Raw genomic sequence first — 23773 nt, forward strand, 5'->3', positions numbered from 1 at the left:
AGGGGTACTGAGACACATATTGGCATTTAACCATGTAATTAGCCTCTGAGTCCTGGGTCATCCCAAAAGATTTCAGCCAGATTTAATGGCTTTTCTATGGTGATTAATTTATTGAGGCTTGAGGTTCCCAGGGCAAATGTTTCCAGGTCTTTTCAGCCCATGAGCACATTTAGAAATTGTTGTGAGTACATGGACCTAGAGGTACTCTGGAGAAATTAAGATGGTATGCGATGGAAGCCTCAGCTGGTGCTACGCTTTGCAGAAAAACAGGCTTTCAAAACACTCATATGTGCTGCAGCAGGGTTCCATGGATGCTTTGATGGGGGAAGCTAGTCAAGCAGCTAGGAAGAGGAGAGTAGCTATTTCAGATTTTACATGTGAATTAGCAGGCATGTGATTTTACATATGGTTTGGTATAGGAATTCATCTGCAATTGCTTGTTTCAATCATGGAATAAGGGAGTGGGTGTTCATTATGAGAATTGATTAATTAACCTCACAATCACATCATAAGTTCGAAGCAACTTTGTTGCTGTTTTTTTTTAATGAAGCCTACTTTAATATTCTTCTCATACTGAACACCCCTTACTGAGTCCTGATTACAGCCTTAAGTTAATTATGCTAATTGTGTAAAAAGGTAATTTTGTTCTGTCTGAGATAAAGACAAAGCCACCTGCTGAAGCATTCTCTGTTCAAAAGCATGCCTTGAAACCTACTATTTCGTTTTTAATGTTAGCAGGATGCCAGAGAGACATGGATCTTCCATATTTCTCATTTAAGTGCTCCTCTGAGCTCTTGATCAAATAATTTAGATTTTTTATTTATTTTTAAAATAACCCCCAAAGATTTTTAATGGAAATATTTACGTATAGTTCATTTTTCAGGTGACAATTTCTGTCATATGTTTTTGCTTTGTTTTCTAGTCTGTGGCCCAAGTTATGCGTGATGAAGATTGCCCCTCTATGATCATTCCAAGTCGGCCTTGTGAGTATCTGAGATTTGTGCTGTATAAATTACTGTCACAGGACATGGGGCGTTTATGCCGCCACCGATTCTGTTGCCATTTCCCTTCCGGAAGTGATGTGCACCGCTTGCAGAATGGAGATTTAGCACTTCCAGGCGCAACTGGAAATGAGCAAAAATGTTCTTTCTGGAACGGGGCAGGTCAGCAGAGCTCACATAAGGGATCTCCGCCAACCTCTCCCATCCAGAAATGAGCATTTCCACTTGTTTTGCGCTTCCTCTAGGAAGTGTTAAATCCCCATTGTGCCAGTGAGGTGCTACAGAATTGGCGGAGGCATAAGCACCCTGTCGGATACTGCCCATAGTATACGCAATGATTTTGTCAGACCTAAATACTAGCAAGGTTAGTGCACTTTGTTTGTTGGGACATCCTGAGCTCAGGGTTATAGTACAAACCATAGGGCAAATCTGACGTAGAGGAAAGCCCAACAAAGGCTGAAAACGCCTGTGCCTTTTAAAAGCCTTATTACTTGGTAATCTTGCCTCCCTTCAGTTAATAGATGGTACCACCATCACAGGTTTTTCCCAGTTTAAATGTCCTTGCACTCTCCTCCAGCTAGTGCTGAACAAGACCACTTGCCTACCTCAAATGCCTGCCCCATTATGGAGCTGTATGGAACCCCACTTTGCCCCTAACAGCATGAAGCAGGCCCTCGTATTGGTTTCACAACACATGCAAGGCAAGCATTCTTCTCACTTTTATTTATTCATTTATTACATTTCTATACTGCCCATCAGCCAAAGCTCTCTGGGCAGTGCAAACTCAAAAACCACAAAACACAACAAGTATACAGTAAATGTATTTTAATTAAAATATGACTTTGAACTTCAGTAGTGTGTACTCTGCACACACACGGGGGATGTCTATACGGCTTCATTACCCCGACCTAAATGCACAGATTTGCGTTTCAAGACACATGACGCAGCTGCCCATTCGCCGCAGCGCCGGGTTTTTAACCTGATAATGTGCATATTCATAGTTACAATTTACCACAACTTTTGGATCAACCTTCGAGTTTGCACTGCGTTATAGTTATGTGTCCTTGGGGGAGTTAAACCGTATTTTGAAATGTGGGCATAGCTTTGAGGGCAGGACAAAGTGATTGGCCGATTTCCCACCTTCCAACCTATCGTATCCTCCTCTGGCTGCCTCGTTCCTTCCCACCATTTTCATGTTGAATTATATAAATCAGCGGAGGTCTACAGGCAGAGCTTTTAAAATTAAAACAAAGAGTGGGGAACGGGCAGCGAGAGGGAGAAGACGTGTTCAGTCCCCCTCTTATATCCCTGTCTGCTGCCTCGTTCCTTTCCCCACTCAGTTTTCCTCCTATATGAATCTGCGGAGCTCCACAAATAAAGCTTTAGCGTCCCATAGCTTCGTATGTGCACATTAATAACTGCTGCAGTGTGACGCTCTTTGCCTAGATTAGAATCTATGAAAATTCGGGTTTATATTCAATGAGGAGCAATCCCGTTGTCGTATAGATGGGGGCATGGTCTTTTAAAGAGGGGAATATTCAGAAAATATTTGCTTAGAAAATATTCAGAAAATATTTGCATTAGTTGCTTGTGTCCTTTTTCCTGCCACCCTCAATCCCTAAGCAAGAAAATATTGCTTAGGGATTGAGGGTGGCAGGAAAAAGGACACAAGCAACTAATGAATACGTCTCCAGCTTCATAACTGTGAGCGTGGAAGAAAACAAGGTTATTACATCATTTTCATTTCACGATGGCAGGGAGGAGGAGGGGGTGTGTGATACCCTCAGGAAGGCAAAGCCAGCAGTTGGGCAGTGTGGTGGATCCTGCTGAGCTTCTTTTCCCCTGCAGTGTGTTTTCTTCTTCCTTTCCACCTTGCTATCACCCATGGCAGAAAAGAGCTTTGCTTGGAATCAGCTTTGTCCCCTGCTCTTTTCTCTCCCCCCACCCTTTCCTTTACCAGTCTAGCTAAAGAGAACTCTTACATGGAGCCAGTGACATCTTTTTTTCCTTTTCCTGCATTTTCCCTTTTCTACTATACTGTGTGCAGTTGGCAGATGTAGTGATTTCAAGCCATGAATCCCAGAGCTTTGCAAACAATGAGCTGTCGCACTGAAAAGCATCATTATGGAGGCAAAAATGTGTTGTTGCAATTAACTTATTCATAGTGACTAAAGAGACACTTCCTTTCCTTATTGGGAGGAAAGGTTAAAATGTAGAGAAAGCCGTATATCTGTATAGAAAATAAAAATGTATTTCAAATAAAATCCTTTTGTTGAGAGGTGAGACAAAAAGCACAGAAAGGTGTAAATGCAATTGTAAATCCACTCCGGTTCATTTGAAAATCTTACGCAACTGCATTTAAAACTGCATTTCTGTTTTCACACATGGACACTGACAGTGAGAGAGAAATTCAGTTGAGATTTACGTGGCACTTGTGTGAATTGGTCAAGTTCAGAAGCGCTGAAGCTGTAAGATGCTGTTCAGCAGTGAGCAACGTGTGGCTGATGGACTGCATGCGGTCTCCAGTGCAGTCTCCGCCCCGCCCCCCCCAGAAATTCAGGGGTACCCCAAAAAATCTTTTTAAAAAATCATTGTTTTTGTAAACAAAATAGCTCCTGGAGCTGCTACAGAGGTCCTAAATGGTCACATTAGCTTGTTTGCACTGTAGATAAATGAAGGTGAAACAGGAACTAGAAATGGTAGGCTAGAGAAGTAATAACAAAGCCAGAAATTGGCTTCTTTACTAAATGCTAGAAGTGGCTTAGGAGAATATTGATATATTCTAGTTTACAAGCAGTGTGGTCTGAAGCGTCTGGTATTTTTCCTCCACAGTTAATGTGATACTTCTGAAGATGTAATCAGGTGGTCACCAGCAGGGATTGAAAAAACACATCCATATTCTAAAGTAGCTAGCTAGATTAGGGAATGATAAATCAAAACCGATTGTGAGAAGAAGTTGGAAAGAGAGTCATAGGAATGGAGAAAGGCAACAAAAGCCTTGCAGGTAGGGTTGTGGGGAGAAGCTAGCCTGATGGCATTAGTTCTAGCCATACTGGTGCATTGTACAAATGTACGATCGTCAGACTTTTGCCTAAAGTGAGTGTCATTGTGCCACGTGAACCTTCTGCATTTTTTTTTAAAAAAAATCATAGATATTGTGTTGTGTGGCCACTGGTATTGCTTACTAACATAATGTGGCCTTGCTCTAAAAAGTAAGTTTTAGGGCCCACTGGACATCCTTGACTGATGCCAATGGGGATTTCCTTCGAATACAAATAGTTGCTGCAGAGGAGGGATTTCTGTCAGGAGGACTATAGCGGGGGCAGGAAAGGGTTAAATACCTTCTCCATGCTTATTGTTATCAGCCATCCTCACTGATGCTACTTGCATTTTTTTAAAAATCTGCAAGACTAGTTTAACACCATGGCCTTAGCTACACCTACCTGTTATTGCACGACGGAGGGGTGAAGATCTCACGATGTTTTTATCGCGAGATCCCCCCTCTGTTTACACACGGTGCATGACGACCTTGGAGGGGGAGGCGTTGCGCCCGCCTTTTTTTTTTGTTTTCTTAAAGGAGAAAATGTGCATGAGCGCTCGTGCACAAAAGGTAACTTGTTTTTTTTAAAATATTTTCCTCGCTCCCCCCCACCCCCACCCGATGGGCGCAGTGCTCCTGAGGAGCTCTGCACCCCATGCACGGGTCCTGGCTCCTCGCGAGGAACCAGGACAAACTGCAGCGCCTGGCTACACATTCCGTGGTCTCAGGCTCAGCCCGAGACCACAGAAAAACCAGGCTCAAAGGGTAGGGCGAGATCCCAGGGCAAGGGAGGGATCATCCCTCCCTGATCCCGGGATCCCCTGTGCATCATGTGAACGCACAGGAATGATCCCAGGGATCGCCCCAGGATTTCGCTCCGTCTAGCTATGGCCCATGTCTAGTTTGGACCTAAGGAGTGGATGGGGAAGGTTCTATTGAAAATGGGCTAAGGCTAAGATCTAGCAATTTATTATATCCAAAGTAAGCTAACAAAAGTCATAATTAATAAAACAAAAACATTATGATAGTCATGCTGTTCATAGAGAATGAACTATTTCATTAGCTAATAATTTTATGAAACGTAGGCATGTCTTCTCCTATTAGTTGTGTCTCTACAACAATATCAGCAGAAATGCTAGTTCATCCTAGTATTTGTTGTAAGACAATACTGTGCAAACACAAAGCAGTTGAAGTATTTAAATCAATGGAATGTCAGATATGAACAATGAGGTTGTCATTGTAATGAAAACAAAGTATACTATAAATAATGTGTTTTGTTTTGTTTTTACAGTTCTTAAGCGATGCTTTCCTGATTTCTCCACTAAAAATGGTGTACTGACTGTGGCCAATAAAACTACTTTCAAAGATGGAAGAGGAAAAACAAGGAATGTAACTGATCTCAGGGAAGCTGCAAAGTATGAAGTGTGTGTGTGTGTGTGTGTGTGTGTGTGGACTTGATCACTTTGCCTGATCTGTTTGTCCCATAATTTGTATGCCTGAATGGCACTGTCATGGAGTTTTAGAGAATCACATGGAGTGGACCCATCTCTACTTTAAAACAGGAGATGAGTTTTCATGCTCTTGATTTCAGCTATTTCAGGGACAAATGCCATTACACACAAATGTGTGTGACTTACCCATGATGTGCCTTTTCTTTTCTTTTTTTTTCTTTTCTTTTTTTAAAGCAGTTTTAGAAGGGGAATGTGGAGCAAAGCAATGTGAGGGAAGGAGGTGCTTAACCATTGCCCCTAGCCATTCCTCCCTCTCCCTCTCCCTGGGTTATTTCGACAAAGAGATAACAAATTCTGACCTTTGATTGTGTAAGCAAGATCCTCAAGCATTCACTTATGGATATGCTCAGCCTAACTTTGTTGATTACGAAATTCGACACAAGGCAATATGAGAGAGGGGAGATTCCCTTCACCTAGGTACTTTCAAAGGATGTGTTTAGATGTCATTTTGAAGTGTGGTATAACAGGGCATGAAGGAGCCTAGCCTTCCTTCCCCCTGCCCAAACTTGCTCTCCTCTCTTTTTCCTGCACAGCCAGAAGGAGGGGTCCAAAAGTTTCTCTTGATGGTTTTGATGTTGTGGAGAACTGGAACTGTGGTTAATCTTAACTATAATTAATTTCAAGCAAGCCAGCTTCATAAAACATGGTTTGAAATTGGCTTGTTTGAAGCTTTCCATAGTTAAGATTAAGTGCCTCACCAGACGAGCATTTTATCGCACACTCGTTACTGGCCACTCATGTTTTTTTACAGGTCCTTTTGACAATAGCGTATGTCTCCCACTCCTGGTTTTCTTTCTGTGGCAACATAAGACCCAGTAAATCTGTTTTTTTTTAAAATTGAAACGAAACTTGTCACCATTTCCTGCTGTGTGCAGGAAAGGCAGTGTGACAAAAATGCCCACTGAATGGGTCACGTGGTCGTTGCTGCTTCCTCTTTCTTCTGCATGTGAAGAAAGAGGAAGCTGTTTGTTGCAACTAAAAACTTTTCTTTTTCCTAAAGCTTTTAAAACTTGATGTTGTGCAGACTTCTACTGTTACTTTCTACTGTTAGTTTTACCCTACCCTGTGCCTGCTTACCCTACCCTGTACCTGTTTGCATTCTCTTCCCCTCCTTATTGTTTTATTATGATTTTATTAGATTGTAAGCCTATGCGGCAGGGTCTTGCTATTTACTGTTTTACTCTGTACAGCACCATGTACATTGATAGTGCTATATAAATAAATAATAATAATAATAATAATAAGGGAAACTCAATTCCCCCCCCCTTCTGATGATGCGCTAAGTTTGCTAGGTTCAGTGGACACAGTAAGCTGTGATTTATTAGAAGTGCAAGCAGAAGTTTCCAGATTCCCTTGTTGCAGCTATGATGGTGCTATTACTGCCTAATTAGATGTAATGCATATTATATTTTTAACAATGGGCTCATTCAGAAGACACTTTAAACCATGGCTTTAACCATGGTGGTTAAGCCAGAAAGCTAGGCCATGTTCAGAAGACACCTTAAACCATGGCTTTAACCACAGCGAACCACAGCTTTTTGCTTTATTCACCATTGTTAAAGCCATGGTTTAAGGTGTCTTCTGAACACAGCCTGGCTTTCTGGCTTAACCACTGTGGTTAAAGCCATAGTTTAAGGTGTCTTCTGAACGGGGTCAATGTGATTGTAAATTTGAACAGATTAACAGCACAAAGAGTTTAACAGAACAGTTAACAGCACATCTACCCATTGAGTTCAATGAGATTACTTAGTTCAACGAGACTTAATCCCATTGACATAGGATTGTAGCCTAAATCAATGAAAACTCCATAGAATATAATGCTTGTTTTGGGCACAAACCCAGAGCTGCAGTATCATAATAATATTTTATTATTGGCAATGGCACTTTATGTTCCATTTTGCTAGCAAAGAAAATGCTACAAACAGAGCCATGATTTGCAAATATTTCATGATATAGCCTGTATTTTGTCATTACAGTAAACCTTTAAGTTACTAGGTTTAAAGAAGGAATGTATTCTACATAAACTAAAACTTCTGTTCCTTTTCTTTTAAAAGCGGCATCAATAATGTTCTTGATGCAAGATCAGTTGGGATGAAAATTTTTGAAGACTATGCCAGTTCTTGGTATTGGATTTTAATGTAAGTTCTTATTCACAATAGGTCACACCTCCCACATGGTACCTGCACAAAAAGGAGCAAGGAGGGAACCCTCCATCACTTCCGTTCATTGCATGCAAGCATCACGGTGTTTTGTTATGTTTCTTTTGCATGACTTGTACATGAGCATTGGTCCCTAGTCTGGGAGAAGAGGAGCGTACCTGCCACTGATAAACGAAGGTTCTTTCCACTATAGTTTAGTTCCTTGTCTTTGTCAATATCTAGCCACTCTTTGACTCTGTCATCTATAAATACAGCACTTTAAGCTGTTATTTGTAGGCCGTTGGTCATTCTGCCATATGTTTGAATGGGAGCCTCAATCCTTGCTGGGGAAAACACTTTTCACAGAAGGGCTTCTTGTTCGTAAAGTACATGGGTGGAAATGGGGTGGGTGAGGGGACAAGTGACTGGCTGCTGATTTATTTAAACTGCTGTGTCTTTGTTTTCCAGAGGTCTGTTTATTGCAATGGTTGTCAGCTTGCTCTTCCTTGTACTTTTGAGATTCATAGCAGGGGTTCTCTTCTGGATTTTCATCTTTGGTGTGATTGGGATTATAGGATATGGTAAGTATCGGATATTTGCTTGTTACATAGAGCTGCATATAGAGCTTAGATTTACTACCTATTAGTTATACAGATGGGGAAAGGTGATGCTAACTAAGTGATGATCATCAATTAATTGGGAATTCCATGCCATTGGCTTTGCTGGCTAGGGCTGATGGATGTTGTAGGACAAAACATCTGGAGGGTTGCCCACACCTGGTTTAGATCATTCTCTTGGAGTGACTGACCACTGTATTTGGGGCTGGGAAGCAGTTGTCCCCAGGTCAGATTAGCTTGAGACACTATAGGGTTTTGTTTTGCTTTCCCGTGTTGTATTTATTTGTTTGATTTGTGAAATGCCTCAGAGAACAATTTCTCTGTAAGCATTGTGCAAATTAAAACATAATGGATACAATAAAATACAATAAATCATTTAAAATTCTGCACAGCATAAAAGTAAAAATAAATACAAACCAGCCCAATGCACAAAACACAATACAGATTACAAAAGCTGAAACAGCCATTAGCAGCAGGAAGTAAAATCAAACCAGAGGGACTGAAAACAATAGATCTTAAAAAGTCTGAGAGAAGAGAAAACATCATTTGTTTTTTTAAAAAAAAGATTTATAAACAGTCCCAAGGTAGTGTACAAAATTTAAAATCACAAAACAAAATAAAACCAATTATAAGAATAAAAGATGAAATTAATAATTTAAACCAGAGAGCACCATGTACACAGCAGCACCCAGTAAAGTCCCAGCTCAATTATAGGCCAAGGTAAACAGGGAAATTTTTGGAGCCCACTTGAAGTAATGTGGGGTCTGGTGCTGAAAGGACAATAATGTAAGGCACCAGGTTAGCTTTCTTCAGGAGAGCCTGCATGTAGCAAAACCAGGAAGCAAAGGGGACTGAGTTAATGGCAGTGAGAAGGGAACTGGGCCAGCTCAATTTCATCTGCCCTGCATCCTCCCCAATGAATGCACGTGCAGGATGGCCATTGCCATCTCAGCCAAGACATTGGGTGGATAGTCCACCTGAATCCTTGGCTAAGGTAGTTTCCTTGATCAGGAAAGCTCACACACAAGCTTGGTCTTCATCTGAAGTGCCAGGTAGAGGATCCCCCTGGTTCTTTGGCCAGGGATCATGTGATGTCTTGGAGGGATGGCCATGTCTCCCTGACAACATTCAGCCCACAGAGATCATTTGGCCCCAACCCAAAATAAGCTCCCCACGCCACTTTAGGGCATGAGTAGGAATATATGGAAAATGTTGCTCCATCAGTTACCAAGGAACCAAGTCATGTATGTTCATACTTAAGATGGAGCCACTTGCTCTTCTAGCATTATTGGCTTTCTGCAAGGAACCTGCTCTCTGCTTGAAGCAATCTGTGTTCTGGATCACATTGTGGGTGTGTGGGTGGTGGTGGTGGTGAGCCCTACCTTTGAATTGATCTAGATGACCTTTCTTGTGCAACTCATGATTCTGTTACTTCTTTTTCAAAAGGTATCTGGCATTGCTACTGGGAATATCACCGTCTTCATGGAATACCTGGCTCTGACCTCACTATTTATGATATTGGATTCCAGACAGACTTCAGGGTGTATCTACAACTGAGGCAAACATGGTTAGCATTTAGTAAGTGAATTTTATGAGAAGTCAGTGTCTTGATATCCAATCTATATTCACCTAATTTAACTGTTTCCTTTGATGACTAGCAATAAGCACTAAGGCATCAGCATTGTTTCATGCCTTAGCAAGTTTTATAGCACTTATGCTGCTGACTGGAAGCCAGGTATTGAGTGCTCGTTACAAAGCACTTCTGTGTAGAAAAAAGCATGAAAATCCTTTGTATATGATGATTGCAGGTGTTTTACTTTCCTGTCAGGTGGACATGTATAAGCGTTCATGGGTTCTCATTAAAAGAAAATACAGAAAATTGAACATGGAGTAAATTCTATATATGAAATCAGTAATATCTTAAGTGACCCTAAATGAAAGTTAAGCAGAACTGGATTTGAGCCAGGTTTGTATCCTGTTTGCAGTGCCAAGACTGCACTGCAGAAGGAAAAATCAACAACTATCTGAAAATGCATTTCCTTCATCGTGAAGAAGCCACAATCAGACCCTATATACTTGGAATTGGGGAGCAGATGGACTCGCACTTGAACAAGCTTGAGCTGTGGTAAACTCTCTTTTAGAAATTCAGCACTGGAGTTGAATTTAGATTTATATTTGACAGTTTTAACCTAGCAACCTTTTAAACCTTTTATGAACTGCACAGACCTTCTTTTGTGCATTTCCTCCAGGTGTAAGACTTAACTCTGAAATCACCTACAGTAATTTAAAACAAACAAACAATCCCCAATAGTGGGTTCTTAATACCTCTCTCTCTTTTTAAGACATCTCATAGCAATGTTTTCAAGCTTCCATCTGTAAATGCAATCTAAGAAGCTTTCAATTTTTTTGTATATATAAAAATGGTGAACGTTACAATTTCATGAGCCTTCATAAACTCTGAAATCACGCAACTCCCAATTAAAACATGAGCATGCATCCTTGGGGACCGTTTGTTTCTGGAGAAAATGAGGAAGTTGCCATGAGGAACCAATTTGCATAAATCATTTTCCACATGATTATTGGGCCCATCCTGCAATTTTCTGCTTTTGCACTTTCTGGTCTCAGATTGTTTTTAGATGCATCAGGTACTGTTCAGTGCTTGATTATCCAAGGTGAAGGGTATGTGAATCATTGTATATAAAGCTACTTTTCACCCATTTCTATGTGAAATTGTTCATTGCAAATTTCAGTTTATTTCCTGTATAGGACTTAGAGAAGAGGACTAAACTAGAAACTATTATTCAGGGTGTGGGTGGAACCAATGTGAACTCATGCAGGATTATGTAAACAATCTGACAGGAATTTCACAAACCCAGTCACTATGAAAGTCAGCAAAAATAATATAATAGAAAATGCTTACTGTCACTGACACACATATAAACAAGTAAAAATTAACAGAACCAACAAGCAAATATTGTTTGACAAAATGCCTTTAAATAAAGACATATAATGCTGAATATAATCACCAATGAGTATGATGAATAATTCCAATACCAGGTGCATTTTATCCCTGTGGTCTTCATTTATGTAGTTGCATAAATGTTGCAAATAGTGGAGTAGCTACTCCAGAGTATAATTGGACAGTACAGGCTTGAATACATATATTCTTTAAATAAAAAGAAACATTATGTATCACTTATTTTGTATGCAAATCTTATTTGCATTACCCTCTGTAATGAAATTACTATAGCCTGGGCTGCATATAGCAACTCACCATATGCTTCTTAAGATAAATAGACATATTATTGTGTGAACTGCCCAGATATATGGTGCTCCTGTCAAGGCCCTGGTTACTCTATGGAACATCGAGTTGACTTGGGCGGTTGACATGATGGTGCCCAAGCACCTTCTCCCCCTTGGCCAAACTAGCTCCTTTTTCCTTAGGACAATGTTGGCTGGAACACAAGTGGAGAAAAAATCATTCTGAATTCAACCAAACACATGTTAGAGCTCATTATCAAGCTTACTCATTGGCAGTGAAGGTGGCAAAAAAAGGGTTCTTTTCCAGCATCTTCACAGTGTCACCATGTAGAGCTGTTTGGGGCTGTGAAGGGTTTATTGCAATCTGACCCTGAAAGTGAATTGATAATACCTCAGTGGCTTGCTGTGATGTATTTGCAAGAGGTAACATTTGAAGGTAAAATTGTTCATATCCAGCATGAACTGGACTCCAGTCTTAGTACAGTTCCATTAACAAAGGCATCCAGAGTACTATCTGGTCCAGCTGTGTTGGATGAATTTCAGATGTTAAGGCATGAGGATGCAGACAAGGTCCCTGGACAAGTTCGACCAAACATTAAGGAGGGGGTGGCTGGGTGGATCCAGGAGGTTATAAATTCCTTCTTGAGGGAGGTGTGGTACCTGCCTCTTTGAAAGAGGCAGTAATTAGGCCACACCAGAAGAAACCTGGATCCAGAAGTGGAGGACAACTATAGGCCTGTTGCTAACATCTCCTTCTTGGGCAAGGTGTTTGAGCAAGTGATCACTGATCTGCTCCAGGCACTTTTGGATGAAACCGGTTTTCTGGATGCATTTCAGTCTGGCTTCAGGCCTGGTTTTGGAACTGAAAGGGCCTTCATTGTCCTGTGGAATGACCTTTGCTGAGAAAGAGATATGGAGAGTGTGACCCTATTGGTTCTCTTGGACCTCTCAGTGCCTTTCAATACCATCAACCATGGTATCCTTCTGTACTGGGATTTGGCATTGTTTTACAGTGGTTCCATTGCTATTTGGATGGCTATTTCCAGAAGATAGTGCTGGGGGATTATTGCCCTGGCAATTATGCCACAGGGTTCCTTAGGGCACAGTTTTATCCCCTATGCTAGTCAATATCTCCATACCACTGGGGGAGGTGATCTGGAGATGGGGACTGGGTTGTCATCAATATGCAGATGACCCCCAGCTTTACCTCTCCTTTTAATCTAAACTTGGTGAGGCAATGGATGTGCTGAATCTGTGCCTGGGCAGGTTGATGGACTGAAAAAAGGCTAATAAACTAAAGCAGAGGTACTGTTAACAGGTGGTTTTTCTGCCCAATTGAGCGGTGTTCAATCTGTTCTGGAGGGGTTTGCTTCTCTCTCCACTCCCACCCCTCAAAAGATAATGTGAGCAGGGTGGGAGTGCTCCTGGAACATCCGTGTCAGTATACCAGCTGCGACCCTATATAGACAGAGATACCCTGGCAAAAAGCTCTGGTAACCTTCAGGTTGGATTACTACAATGTGTTGTACCTGGGTCTACCTTTGGAAATGGCTCAGAAACTTCACTTAGTTCAAAATAGAGCTACTAGGCTACTGACTAGGACTGATCGATATGATCATGTGACTCCAGTGCTTCATCAGCTGTACTGTCTTTGAATCCATTTCTCAGCCCAATTCAAAATGTTGGTGTTGACCTTTAAAGCCCTAAATTAGGGTGACCATATGAAAAGGAGGACAGGGCTCCTGTGTCTTTAACAGTTGTATTGAAAAGGAAATTTCAGCAGGTGTCATTTGTATATATGGGGAACCTGGTGAAATTCCCTCTTCATCACAACAGTTAAACCTGCAGGAGCTATACTAGAGTGACCAGATTAAAAGAGGGCAGGGTACCTGCAGCTTTAACTGGTGTGATGAAGAGGGAATTTCCCTAGAATCCCCATATATACAAATGACACCTGCTGAAATTTTCTTTTCCATACAAGTGTTAAAAATACAGGAGCCCTGTCCTCCTTTTTATATGTTCAACCTAGCTAAATGGCTTGGGACTGGAGTATCTAAAGGTACAGTCGTGTGAAAAAGAAAGTACACCCTCTTGGAATTGTATGATTTTACATATCAGGACATAATAACAATCATCTGTTCCTTGGCAGGTCTAAAAATTAGGTAAATACAACCTCAGATGAACAACAACACATGACATATTACACCGTGTCATGATTTATTTAACAGAAATAAAGCCAAAATGGAGAAGCCATGTGTGAAAAAATAAGTACACCCTTACTGCTTCCATAGGAATTAAGACGCTAAGTAGCAGACAGGTGCTGCTAATCAAATGCCCGTGATTAACTGATCATCAGCAAGTATGACCACCTCTATAAAAGCCAAAGTTTTTTCAGTTTGCTGGTCTGGAGCATCCAGGTGTGTGTTAACACAATGCCAAGGAGGAAAGACATCAGCAATGATCTTAGAGAAGCAATTGCTGCTGCCCATCAATCTGGGAAGGGTTATAAGGCCATTTCCAAACAATTTAAAGTCCATCATTCTACAGTGAGAAAGATTATTCAAAAGTGGAAAACATTCAAGACTGTTGCCAATCTTCCCAGGAGAGGACGTCCCAGCAAAAGCACCCCAAGGTCAGACCGTGCAATGCTCAGAGAAATTGCAAAAAACCCAAGAGTTACATCTCAGACTCTACAGGCCTCAGTGAGCATGTTAAATGTTAAAGTTCATGACAGTACAATTAGAAAAAGACTGAACAAGTATGGTTTGTTTGGAAGGGTTGCCAGGAGAAAGCCTCTTCTCTCTAAAAAGAACATGGCAGAAGGTTTGCAAAGTTGCATCTGAACAAACCACAAGACTTCTGGAACAATGTCCTTTGAACAGATGAGACCAAAGTGGAGATGTTTGGCCATAATGCACAGCGCCACATTTGGCAAAAACCAAACACAGCACATCAGCACAAACACCCCATACTGTCAAGCACGGTGGTGGAGGGATAATGATTTGGGCTTGTTTTGCAGCCACAGGACCGGGGAACCTTGCAGTCATTGAGTCGACCATGAACTCCTCTGTATACCAAAGTATTCTAGAGTCAAATGTGAGGCCATCTGTCTGACAGCTGAAGCTTGGCCGAAATTGGGTCATGCAACAGGACAATGATCCCAAGCACACCAGCAAATCTACAACAGAATGGCTGAAAAAAGAAAAGAATCAAGGTGTTGCAATGGCCCAGTCAAAGTCCACACCTCAACCCGATTGAAATGCTGTGGCGGAACCTCAAGAGAGCTATGCATAAACAAATGCCCTCAAACCTCAATGAACTGAAGCAATGTTGTAAAGAAGAGTGGGCCAAAATTCCTCCACAACGATGTGAGAGACTGATAAAGTCATACAGAAAACGATTACTTATTGCTGCTAAAGGTGGTTCTACAAGCTATTGAATCAGAAGGTGTACTGATTCAATAGCTTGTAGAAGTACAATTCCAAGAGGGTGTACTTTCTTTTTCACATGACTGTACATCTCCTCCCATATGTACTTGCTTGGAACCTTAGGTCATCTTCAGAGGTCCCTCCTCCAGTTGCCCTTACTGAAGGAAGTTAGGTGGATGGTTACAAGAGAGAGGACCTTCTGTGTTGTGGCACCCCGTTTATGGAATGCTCTCCTCAAGAATGGTTGCCTGGCACATTGTTATCTTTTTGTCATCAGTTGAGGAACTTCCTTTTCTCCCAGGCATTTCTGAGTGTAGTTTTTAGATTTTATGGCTGTTCTTGCATATATTTTAGTCCTGTGCAGTTTGTTTTGTATTGCATTGCATTTTACTCTTTTAGCTTTTGTAATCCACCCAGATAACATTTGTTATTGGGCAGATTAAAAATATAATAAAATAAATACATTATTATGGAAAATCGTCTCCAGATTCTCTGAACAAAATTAGGATTAATTGCAATTCCAAATGGTTAGGCATTGGTAAACATGAATACACAAAATTTCATTGTGTGTGGGGGAGGGCACACTGTGTGTGTGTGTGTGTGTGTGTGTGTGTGTAAATTTCCAGACAGAAAATGCACATCCCTGGAAATGTCCATCAAGTTACAGATATTACAACATGGGACATTTTCTATGAAAACACCATTAAAATTATTTATTATGCATATTTCCAAACTCCTGCCCCCCCGTATTCACTCAACAGACTCTGTTGAGCTTGACTTTGATCTCAAGCTGCTTTTAGTTTCAAATAACTCTCATGATCATCCTGGAATTATTTTTGAGTGACACTGGGATAATAGAGGTCACAATCATACACTTCTTTTAAAACGTCAATTCCATTTATCTTCTCCAGATCCTATAAACTAAACTAGCAGCAAAAGGCAACCACTGAATAATGATTGTCTAATCGTAAAGAGACATTTCCTCAAATAGAACACATTAAGCCTAAATGACATTTAAAGCAAAGCGTTGCATTTAATTGCTTTGTTTTAAGATGAAAAGCTTTCTTCACAAACTGTCTTATTTCCTCTCATGCTCATCAAGTATCAATCTTACACACAGAATTATACGCACAAATGTAATCTTGGCAGGGGGACACACTCTGGCTGGCAGCCTGATCTCCCAGGCATTTATGAAACAGGGACTAAATCCTGACATGTGGGGAATGTTCAAGACCACCGTAATCTAGAGTACTTGAGAACTGGGAAGTGCAACCCTAAGATTACTTTATTTTAGGGTTGAACTTAAGGATGATATTACTTTAAATCCATATCTAGCATCTATATCGCTCCCCCTCTTTTTACTCTAGAATAGGTGCAGAGAAGCTGATCAGGTCCCTAGTATGAGTGGTGGGGCTTTTAAGAACTGGATTGGGCCATGTGCCTACTCTAGAGTAAAACTAAAAACAAGACATAGATACAGATTTATGATGCAATCCTAGGCATGTTTAAACAAAAACATGTTCTACAATTCCCAGCATAGACATGCATAGGAGTACATCCTTAAAGTAATGTCTGCTATGGCCCTGAAGCCATTATCTTAAAAGCATAATGTGCTGCTTTGATGGATGTTGACAAACTTCATTTTCTTGCTTTCAGTGATACTACTTTGCATAGTGGAAGTTGTCATTATTCTGATGTTAATATTTCTGAGAAATCGAATCCGGATCGCCATTGCACTATTGAAGGAAGGTAGCAGGTAAGTATACTAGAAAAAACAAATATCTCACAGTGTTATTGGGTTTCCCATGTTTGCATGGTTTAAAATACTTATTCCCCACATCTTTCAGTGCAGACAGACAAGAATATATGTTCTGGCTCATATATTCAGCTGAGGGTGGCACTAAAATACCACAGTGAAGGAATAAGACAAATTCCTCCCTTCCTTCATGTAGATCGTTCTGAATGTGAACAATTCCTCTTCCTTGAATGCCCAATGCTCATGTGCCTGCTCAGTTTGCCGGATTTCACTCCCTCAAGAAAGGGCAACGAGTCACAGGAACTGGATCCCCACCTTGTCAAGTGGGCACATGTAGAACTCAGTCTGAAAATTGTGCCTGGAAAGATATTGGAAATCAATGCAGCGACAAAGTCATGTGTGTGATGTATTCTCTCTGTGTTTCTCCCCTGTCAAACAACACCAGCCACAGTTTGAATGGGCTGTAATTCAAGGGCAGCTCCACATAGTAGTTTGTCTCCAAAGTTAACTCGCTATGATGAACAGTGTTGGAAAGATTGTCAAGAAGGAATGCAACCTGTGAATCAGTTATAACTGACAAGAAGACACTTGGCCACAGCAGCTAAACCGGGTCAAGACAAGCATTCAGATGGCAATGATGCTCTGACCCCATTTAAAATGAACAAACCCATTTGGAACAGGCAGGCATCCCATAGCCCAAGTGGATTGACGAGCAATCCTCATCTGTAATCTTGCATGAACTGAGTTTTTGTTTGCTATCCCTCAAGCCTATTATCAAGTTTAAAGTGATTTTTAGGTCACCTTTAAGGGTATAACCTTCTCAAGGCAGCATACTACATAAAAACAATACAAAAATATCCAAATACAAAAAAAATAGATATTCAGTAAAACGCTATAAAAACAGATTATACCAATAAAACCTTTAGACCACTGATTATGATACACCTAGCAAAAACAAGTGGGTCTTCAGAGCCTTGATCAAGACCTGCAAAGAAGAGGCCTGAAGAACTCCTGTTGTGAAATGTAGGATAGTAATAGAACCGCTGGAGTCCTGAAATATCTCAGTACCAGGAGTTATTGTTCTAACATTGCATTTTCTTGCATTCAGGATTCTTACTTTCATGTAAGCAATGTTACTTTTATAGCGATTTCTGTAGTTGATTCTATCAAATACTTAACCTTGCTTCATGCAATGCTGTTACTATAAACGAGAACAGATTTTTGTCCCAGTGGAAACCTACAGATGAGTAGCCAAGCGTGTAGATTTCTTGAGTTTATTGTCATAAACAACATTTCACAGCTAACAGCTTGATCACAGCAATGCTAGAATTTGAGTATGTGCCCGTATTCTTCCTCGGAGCCTATCTTCTTCTCTCAAGCCACTAGTATCAAAATATGGGGGCTCTTATAGAATAAAGGAGCTCTGCCATTTCAAAATGTATTAGTGCCTTTACATTAACGCTGTAAACATGGGGATTAGAAGCTATTTGTTGCAGTACTAGATTGTACTGTATAATTTCCCCCCTTTTCATTACAATTCATAACCACTTTATAAAATAAGATGCTTTTATTCAAATATGTGCCAAACAGAAACACTCCTGAAACTTCATAAACTTCCTGGTGGGAGGTAATAGTGCCTTATAGTTCTGCAGCTTCGTTCAAAGGTCACTTGAGGGCAATACTTTCCAATATTTATGAATAATGCATGAAAAGAAACGCTGCACATAATTATTATGAACGCAACAGACCATACCCCATAGTCAAGGTCTTGAAAAATATGTTCCTAATGACTAAAAGCTAAATGATTTTCCCCCAGCTCAGTTTAACTATTTTTTTCAATGAAATAGCAATTTCTATTAGCAATAAAGCACTTGCAATCTATTGCTAGAACAGTTAACAAGCAGTTTGTAAGGATAAACTGTCTGTGACTTCTCTAACAACCAACAGGCCTGTCATTAATTCCTAAAAACCACTGATTTGTGGTGATTATTTCTTAAGTAGCATAAGGTGATACTTTTCTTCAGTGACTCAAAAGGTATTCATCAGCGTTTCTAGCACAAGTCATAATTTACCCATGCAGAACTACTATTTAATGCAATGTGAGATTTGAGCCAAAGCTCAGCTTTGGACCATATAAAGTAATTATAATGAAAAACATATGCAGAGTGCCTTTCCCTCATAAGTGAAGGCCATATCAAAATGTTATGTTTTCCTACCATGTAGGGAACAGGGTCAGAATCACTGATGGTTGTATAGAGATTTAAATGCATGCACAAGCAGTAACATAGGTGTGTATGAGCTTGTTGCATGTGATAGTATATATGCAATTGGTGCATACAGCAGGCAGTGGCATGGGGGAGAGATAAGAACCAAACATAGACAAAGTTGAAACTGGCCACAACTTTATTGCTTACAGTGTTTATTAATTTGGTGTTATAAACATAAGGACACTTCAGTGGATGGGCTTTAATGAGGATTTTTTTAAAGTTTTAAACGGAAAACAATATAAACTAAAGTTAATATTTACGTTGCTCGGAGTGACCTGGAGAAGAATTTCCTGCAATTATAGTTAGACTTCAGGGTTTGCCTATGGGAGGGATCTATCATATTGCAAACAGACGGTGAACTAAACCCAGGGCATGTCTACACCAGCCCTATATCCCGGGATTGTCCCAAGATCGTTCCTGTGCATCCAGATGCCACACAGGGGATCCCGGGAGCAGGCAGGGATGATCCCTCCATTTTCCTTAGGTGTAGAAAGGGCCCCAGTCAAACCAAAGCACCTCATTTCATTTGGCCATGTATGATGTGGAAAGAGTTTATGCATGTATCCATATGCCACGTGATAAGGGGCTCCAGCCTACTTCTTTCTCACAAGCAGTGCTGTTCTGTTTGGTGGTCACAGCTAAATAGGGAACGGGGGTTCAGCCCAAGTAGGGTTCTAGGCTTAACGTCTTGAAGTGGAGCTCAGGGTGGAGATTCACCGAAGCAGGCTTGAATGTTCCTTCAGCAGCAAAGAGCCCTGAGAATTAACTATAGAGCTGCAGCTTAGCCTGGGTGCCTAGCTCTGCCTCTGCTTGGAGATATTTAACCTTTAAAGCTCCCAATGGTTTTGGACCAGCCTAGTTGAAGGACCTCCTGCACTTATGTGTACCTGCCTGAACCTCAAGGTTAGCGCGTGAGGCCCTTCTCTCTGGTCCATCAGCAAGAGCTATTAGGCGGCACCTATTAGGGCCAGCTATTAGGCCCAGCACCTCTAGAATACATTTTCCAGGGGGGGGGGGAAATCTCTTTGGCCCTCCTTTTAGTCCTTTAAGCAGACCTTAAAGGCCTTTTTCTCCCGGTCATAATGATTGGCACCGTAACTGTTTTATCTGCTCCCGCCATTGTAATGTTATTTTTATTTCCTGCGTCTATTTTAATTCAGTAGTTTTATCTGATTTCATTATCTCTGGGCTGTTGTTTTCTTTGTGTGATCTTACTATGTTTTAATAGTTTAATGTTATTGTTTTGTGATCTTATTATGTTGTTTTACAGACTATTGTAAACTGTCTTGGGAGGATAATCTATCCTGAAAGGCAATTTTAAAACACTAAACATTAAAATATAGTTGAAGAAGAAATAGGAAAGAAGAAATAATAATAATAATAATAATAATAATAATAATAATAATAATAATTTACTAAGGGAGATGTCACACAATTAGAAAACAACAGAATGAAAAGGTCTCAAAGGTTCAATGAGGAACCTGAACTTTTTTATCTGTTGCTTACAAATATATATTTCTTTCTCCTTTTTAGGGCCATTGGCTATATCATGTCTACATTATTCTATCCAATTATTACCTTTATTCTTATCTCTATCTGCATTTCGTACTGGGCAGTGACAGCTGTGTATCCTTCTTTTGAGTCAAAGGGTGCATAGGCACAGGTCCTTCTCACAGACACATTTTAGCACTTTATAGCTAAACCAGAAGTACAGGGAAAACCCCATCACCTCCAAAAGAAGCTATGTTGTGTGGTGAAAGCTTTATCAAAAATCCCAATTTTGAATTCTGAAACCTCTTTACTTTTGGATAAAATCATTCTGGAAAATTAATGCTGGTGGCTCTTTTCTTCATCAAAACAATCACCTTGAGATGTATTTTATTGTTCTGTATTTGCGCAGTGTTCATATAGGAGGTCATTAAATCATATTGTGCTTATCCCAAGGTTATCCCCATGGCTGTCTTTGTTATTAAGCAAAAGGGTGCCGATATTTTACTCTCCTGATGAATTGCTTGCAGGCAGAGCAAATAGGGTTATAGAAAGTGCATGCACACTGTGCTATCACATCATATGCTAGACATGGAGAGGCAGAAATTAAGGGTATTCTCTGGGGCTTTTCCTATTAGTGCCAAGTATTGTATGCTGTGTCTCTGTGTCTGGAAGGGAGCCTGTGTTTCTGTTTTCTACTTAACTCAATTAAATCAAGCTTCCTGGCTACATCAGGGGAACCCGTGTATAAAGTCATGGCTAATCAAAGCCTGTGCAAGTATGCAAATTTGACCTGTTACCCAGAGGTAAGCATGTATCTCTTGTCTTGTAAAAATCTATGTAAATTTTAGCTCTCCATTGATTGCCTATACATCTCCACCATCAAGTTTTATTCTCTCAGTATTTTAACAGCCTATAAATTATTTTTAACTTTGCATTTTAAATTTTTATTTCTGCACTGCTGCTGATTTTATCCTGGTTGTGCTTTTATGTTGTATTTTATATTATGGTTTTATACTATTTTGAATTGTTTTAATTTTTGTGAACCGCCCAGAGAGCTTCGGCTATTGGGCGGTATAGTAATACAATAAATAATAAATAAATAATAAATACATTTAAAAGCAATGCATTTTTAAAGCTCCCTGTTCCATCTCATAGAGCTACATGTATGAATGGATATATTTGTTCCAGTTTTTAACCACTTAGCCTACACTCCTGTGCACGTTTACCTGGGAGCAAGTCCAATTGAACTCACTGTGGCTTTCCTCTGAGTAGACATGTATCAGATTGTATTATTGGAAAATTTATTAGTTCTGTTAGAAAACTTCTGAGGTTCCTGTGTCTAGCTACTACCAGAGACAGGATACACGGCAACATAGAGCATTGGTGAAATCTGTAGCACTAAATGTGTTAGTGATTTAGAATTGCTCTAAATCATTGTTTGTACATCTCCTATTGATGAATCTTCTCTTGTCAAAAAACAGACTTTCAACACAACCAATGTGACCAAGCTATGCCCAGGGGCCCAGTGTACCTTTGCTTTCTATGGAGGAGAAAGCCTATACCACAGATACATCTTAGTTTTTCAGATCATCAATGTGTTTGTCTTTCTCTGGCTTGTAAACTTTGCAATTGCACTGGGTCAGTGTACCCTTGCTGGTGCCTTTGCCTCTTACTACTGGGCCTTCAGAAAACCTACTGACATTCCATCGTGCCCACTCTTTGCTTCATTTGGACGAGCAATACGGTACGTTATAGGATCACAAGTTGGTTTCTGCTTTTGAAAATTTGCTCTAGTTCAGCGGGGTAAAGTAGGTTTTACAGTCAGAATGGTTGCAAAGTTTAATACACAATGTATGCATGTTCAGCTGTTCAGCTCTCAGTGTTCTTAAGCACCCTCCCTTTGCAGTTTTACATCAGATATTTTAAAAGTAATTGTAATATTCCCTTAGCCTAGTGATAGGAGCAAAATAGATATCCAAAAATAATTTGCATGCATGGCTAATATATCAGTTTAGAAATGATAGAATTCTGCATTTCGTCATCCATGAATATATACTAGGGGTGTGATTCCCCCACAAGAAATCGTATTCATTTTTAGCATAACTGTTTTTTTTGTTTTTTACATGAAGCAGTTAATCCACTGCATCTACTTTTGGTTTTGTCTCAGAATTGATGTCCAAGCACTACATTTTCCTACTTTACTGCTACATGACCTCTAGGTGGCACTGTAGTATAGAGGAATAATACAAATGCAAAAGTGGAAACAATGTTTCCTTTTGCTTTCAGAAATAATACCCCATTTCCCAGCTCTAAAAAAAAAAAAAAAAAACTCTAGCCAAAAGTGTTGGTTAGACACAGAAGTGAAGCTAGAGAGTCACGACATTGTGTAAACAACCCATAAATAACTGAGTAGGGAATCGAGTGCACAATAAATGTATCATGTAGAAAATCTCTATGTGACCAGTAATATACATATCATTAAGTAGTACTATTTTATTTTCTATTAGATATCATACAGGTTCCCTAGCATTTGGCTCTTTAATTCTTGCAATAGTCCAGCTGATTAGAGTAATCCTGGAATACCTGGATCACAAACTCAAAGGTAAGTTTTATGACATTGTACATTCTCTCTTCCCATTCAGAGGATGGTATATATTTGTCATGGAAAGTTGATAACCATATCTTGGGGCCATATAAGCTAGCATTCTTCCTAATTCACCTGAAACAGAAATGTGAGCTCACCTTTATTCCAGCCTTCCTGAACTTCGTGCTCTCCAGATGTTTTCAACTGTAACTCTCATCAGCCTCAGCCAGCATGGGGATCATGGAAAATGTACTCTAAAACATCTGAAGAGCACCAGGTTGGAGGAAACTATTCTATTCTATTCTTCATTAATGGTGGGAACAACTGTACCTCCTACACCATGAATCATACTGATGCTTGGGAGTGATGAACACTTCAACAGTAATTGCTAGGTGGTTTTTTTTATATAGTTATGGTTCATGAAGACTTCAGGGTGCCTATACTTTATGATGTTTGTTCTCTGGCACAGCAAGAAATGAAACCAAGTGTTTAGAGAGGGCTCCCAAATGTGGTGTCTGCGAAGACCTCCAAAGGTGTCCACAAAACTCTCCACACACTGTCCCCTTCAAAAGATTATATTTAATTAAAACTTGAAAAAAATATTTGGGCACCATGTTCTCCTTCCTGTTCCTGAACCTGCCACTGATCAGCTGTTCAGCAGGCAGGAAGAGAAGGAAAG

General features: G+C 40.2%; 1 protein-coding gene across 4 annotated transcripts in view; it reads left to right on the plus strand.

Annotated features, from left to right (window-relative positions):
* Nucleotides 1-23773, plus strand: part of SLC44A5 (solute carrier family 44 member 5) — a 211144-nt gene that overhangs the window by 166498 nt on the left and 20873 nt on the right. For all 4 annotated transcript variants that reach the window (XM_063137339.1, XM_063137322.1, XM_063137348.1 and 1 more), the window contains exons 7-16: nucleotides 923-983; nucleotides 5333-5456; nucleotides 7607-7690; nucleotides 8159-8271; nucleotides 9754-9885; nucleotides 16653-16752; nucleotides 20553-20645; nucleotides 21226-21313; nucleotides 21992-22254; nucleotides 23018-23112. In XM_063137339.1, coding sequence (XP_062993409.1) covers nucleotides 923-983; nucleotides 5333-5456; nucleotides 7607-7690; nucleotides 8159-8271; nucleotides 9754-9885; nucleotides 16653-16752; nucleotides 20553-20645; nucleotides 21226-21313; nucleotides 21992-22254; nucleotides 23018-23112 — 1153 coding nt within the window. The remainder of the gene's footprint in view (nucleotides 1-922; nucleotides 984-5332; nucleotides 5457-7606; nucleotides 7691-8158; nucleotides 8272-9753; nucleotides 9886-16652; nucleotides 16753-20552; nucleotides 20646-21225; nucleotides 21314-21991; nucleotides 22255-23017; nucleotides 23113-23773) is intronic.

Source organism: Elgaria multicarinata, chromosome 1 (genome assembly GCF_023053635.1).
Source record: "Elgaria multicarinata webbii isolate HBS135686 ecotype San Diego chromosome 1, rElgMul1.1.pri, whole genome shotgun sequence".
Taxonomy (NCBI): Eukaryota; Metazoa; Chordata; class Lepidosauria; order Squamata; family Anguidae; genus Elgaria; species Elgaria multicarinata.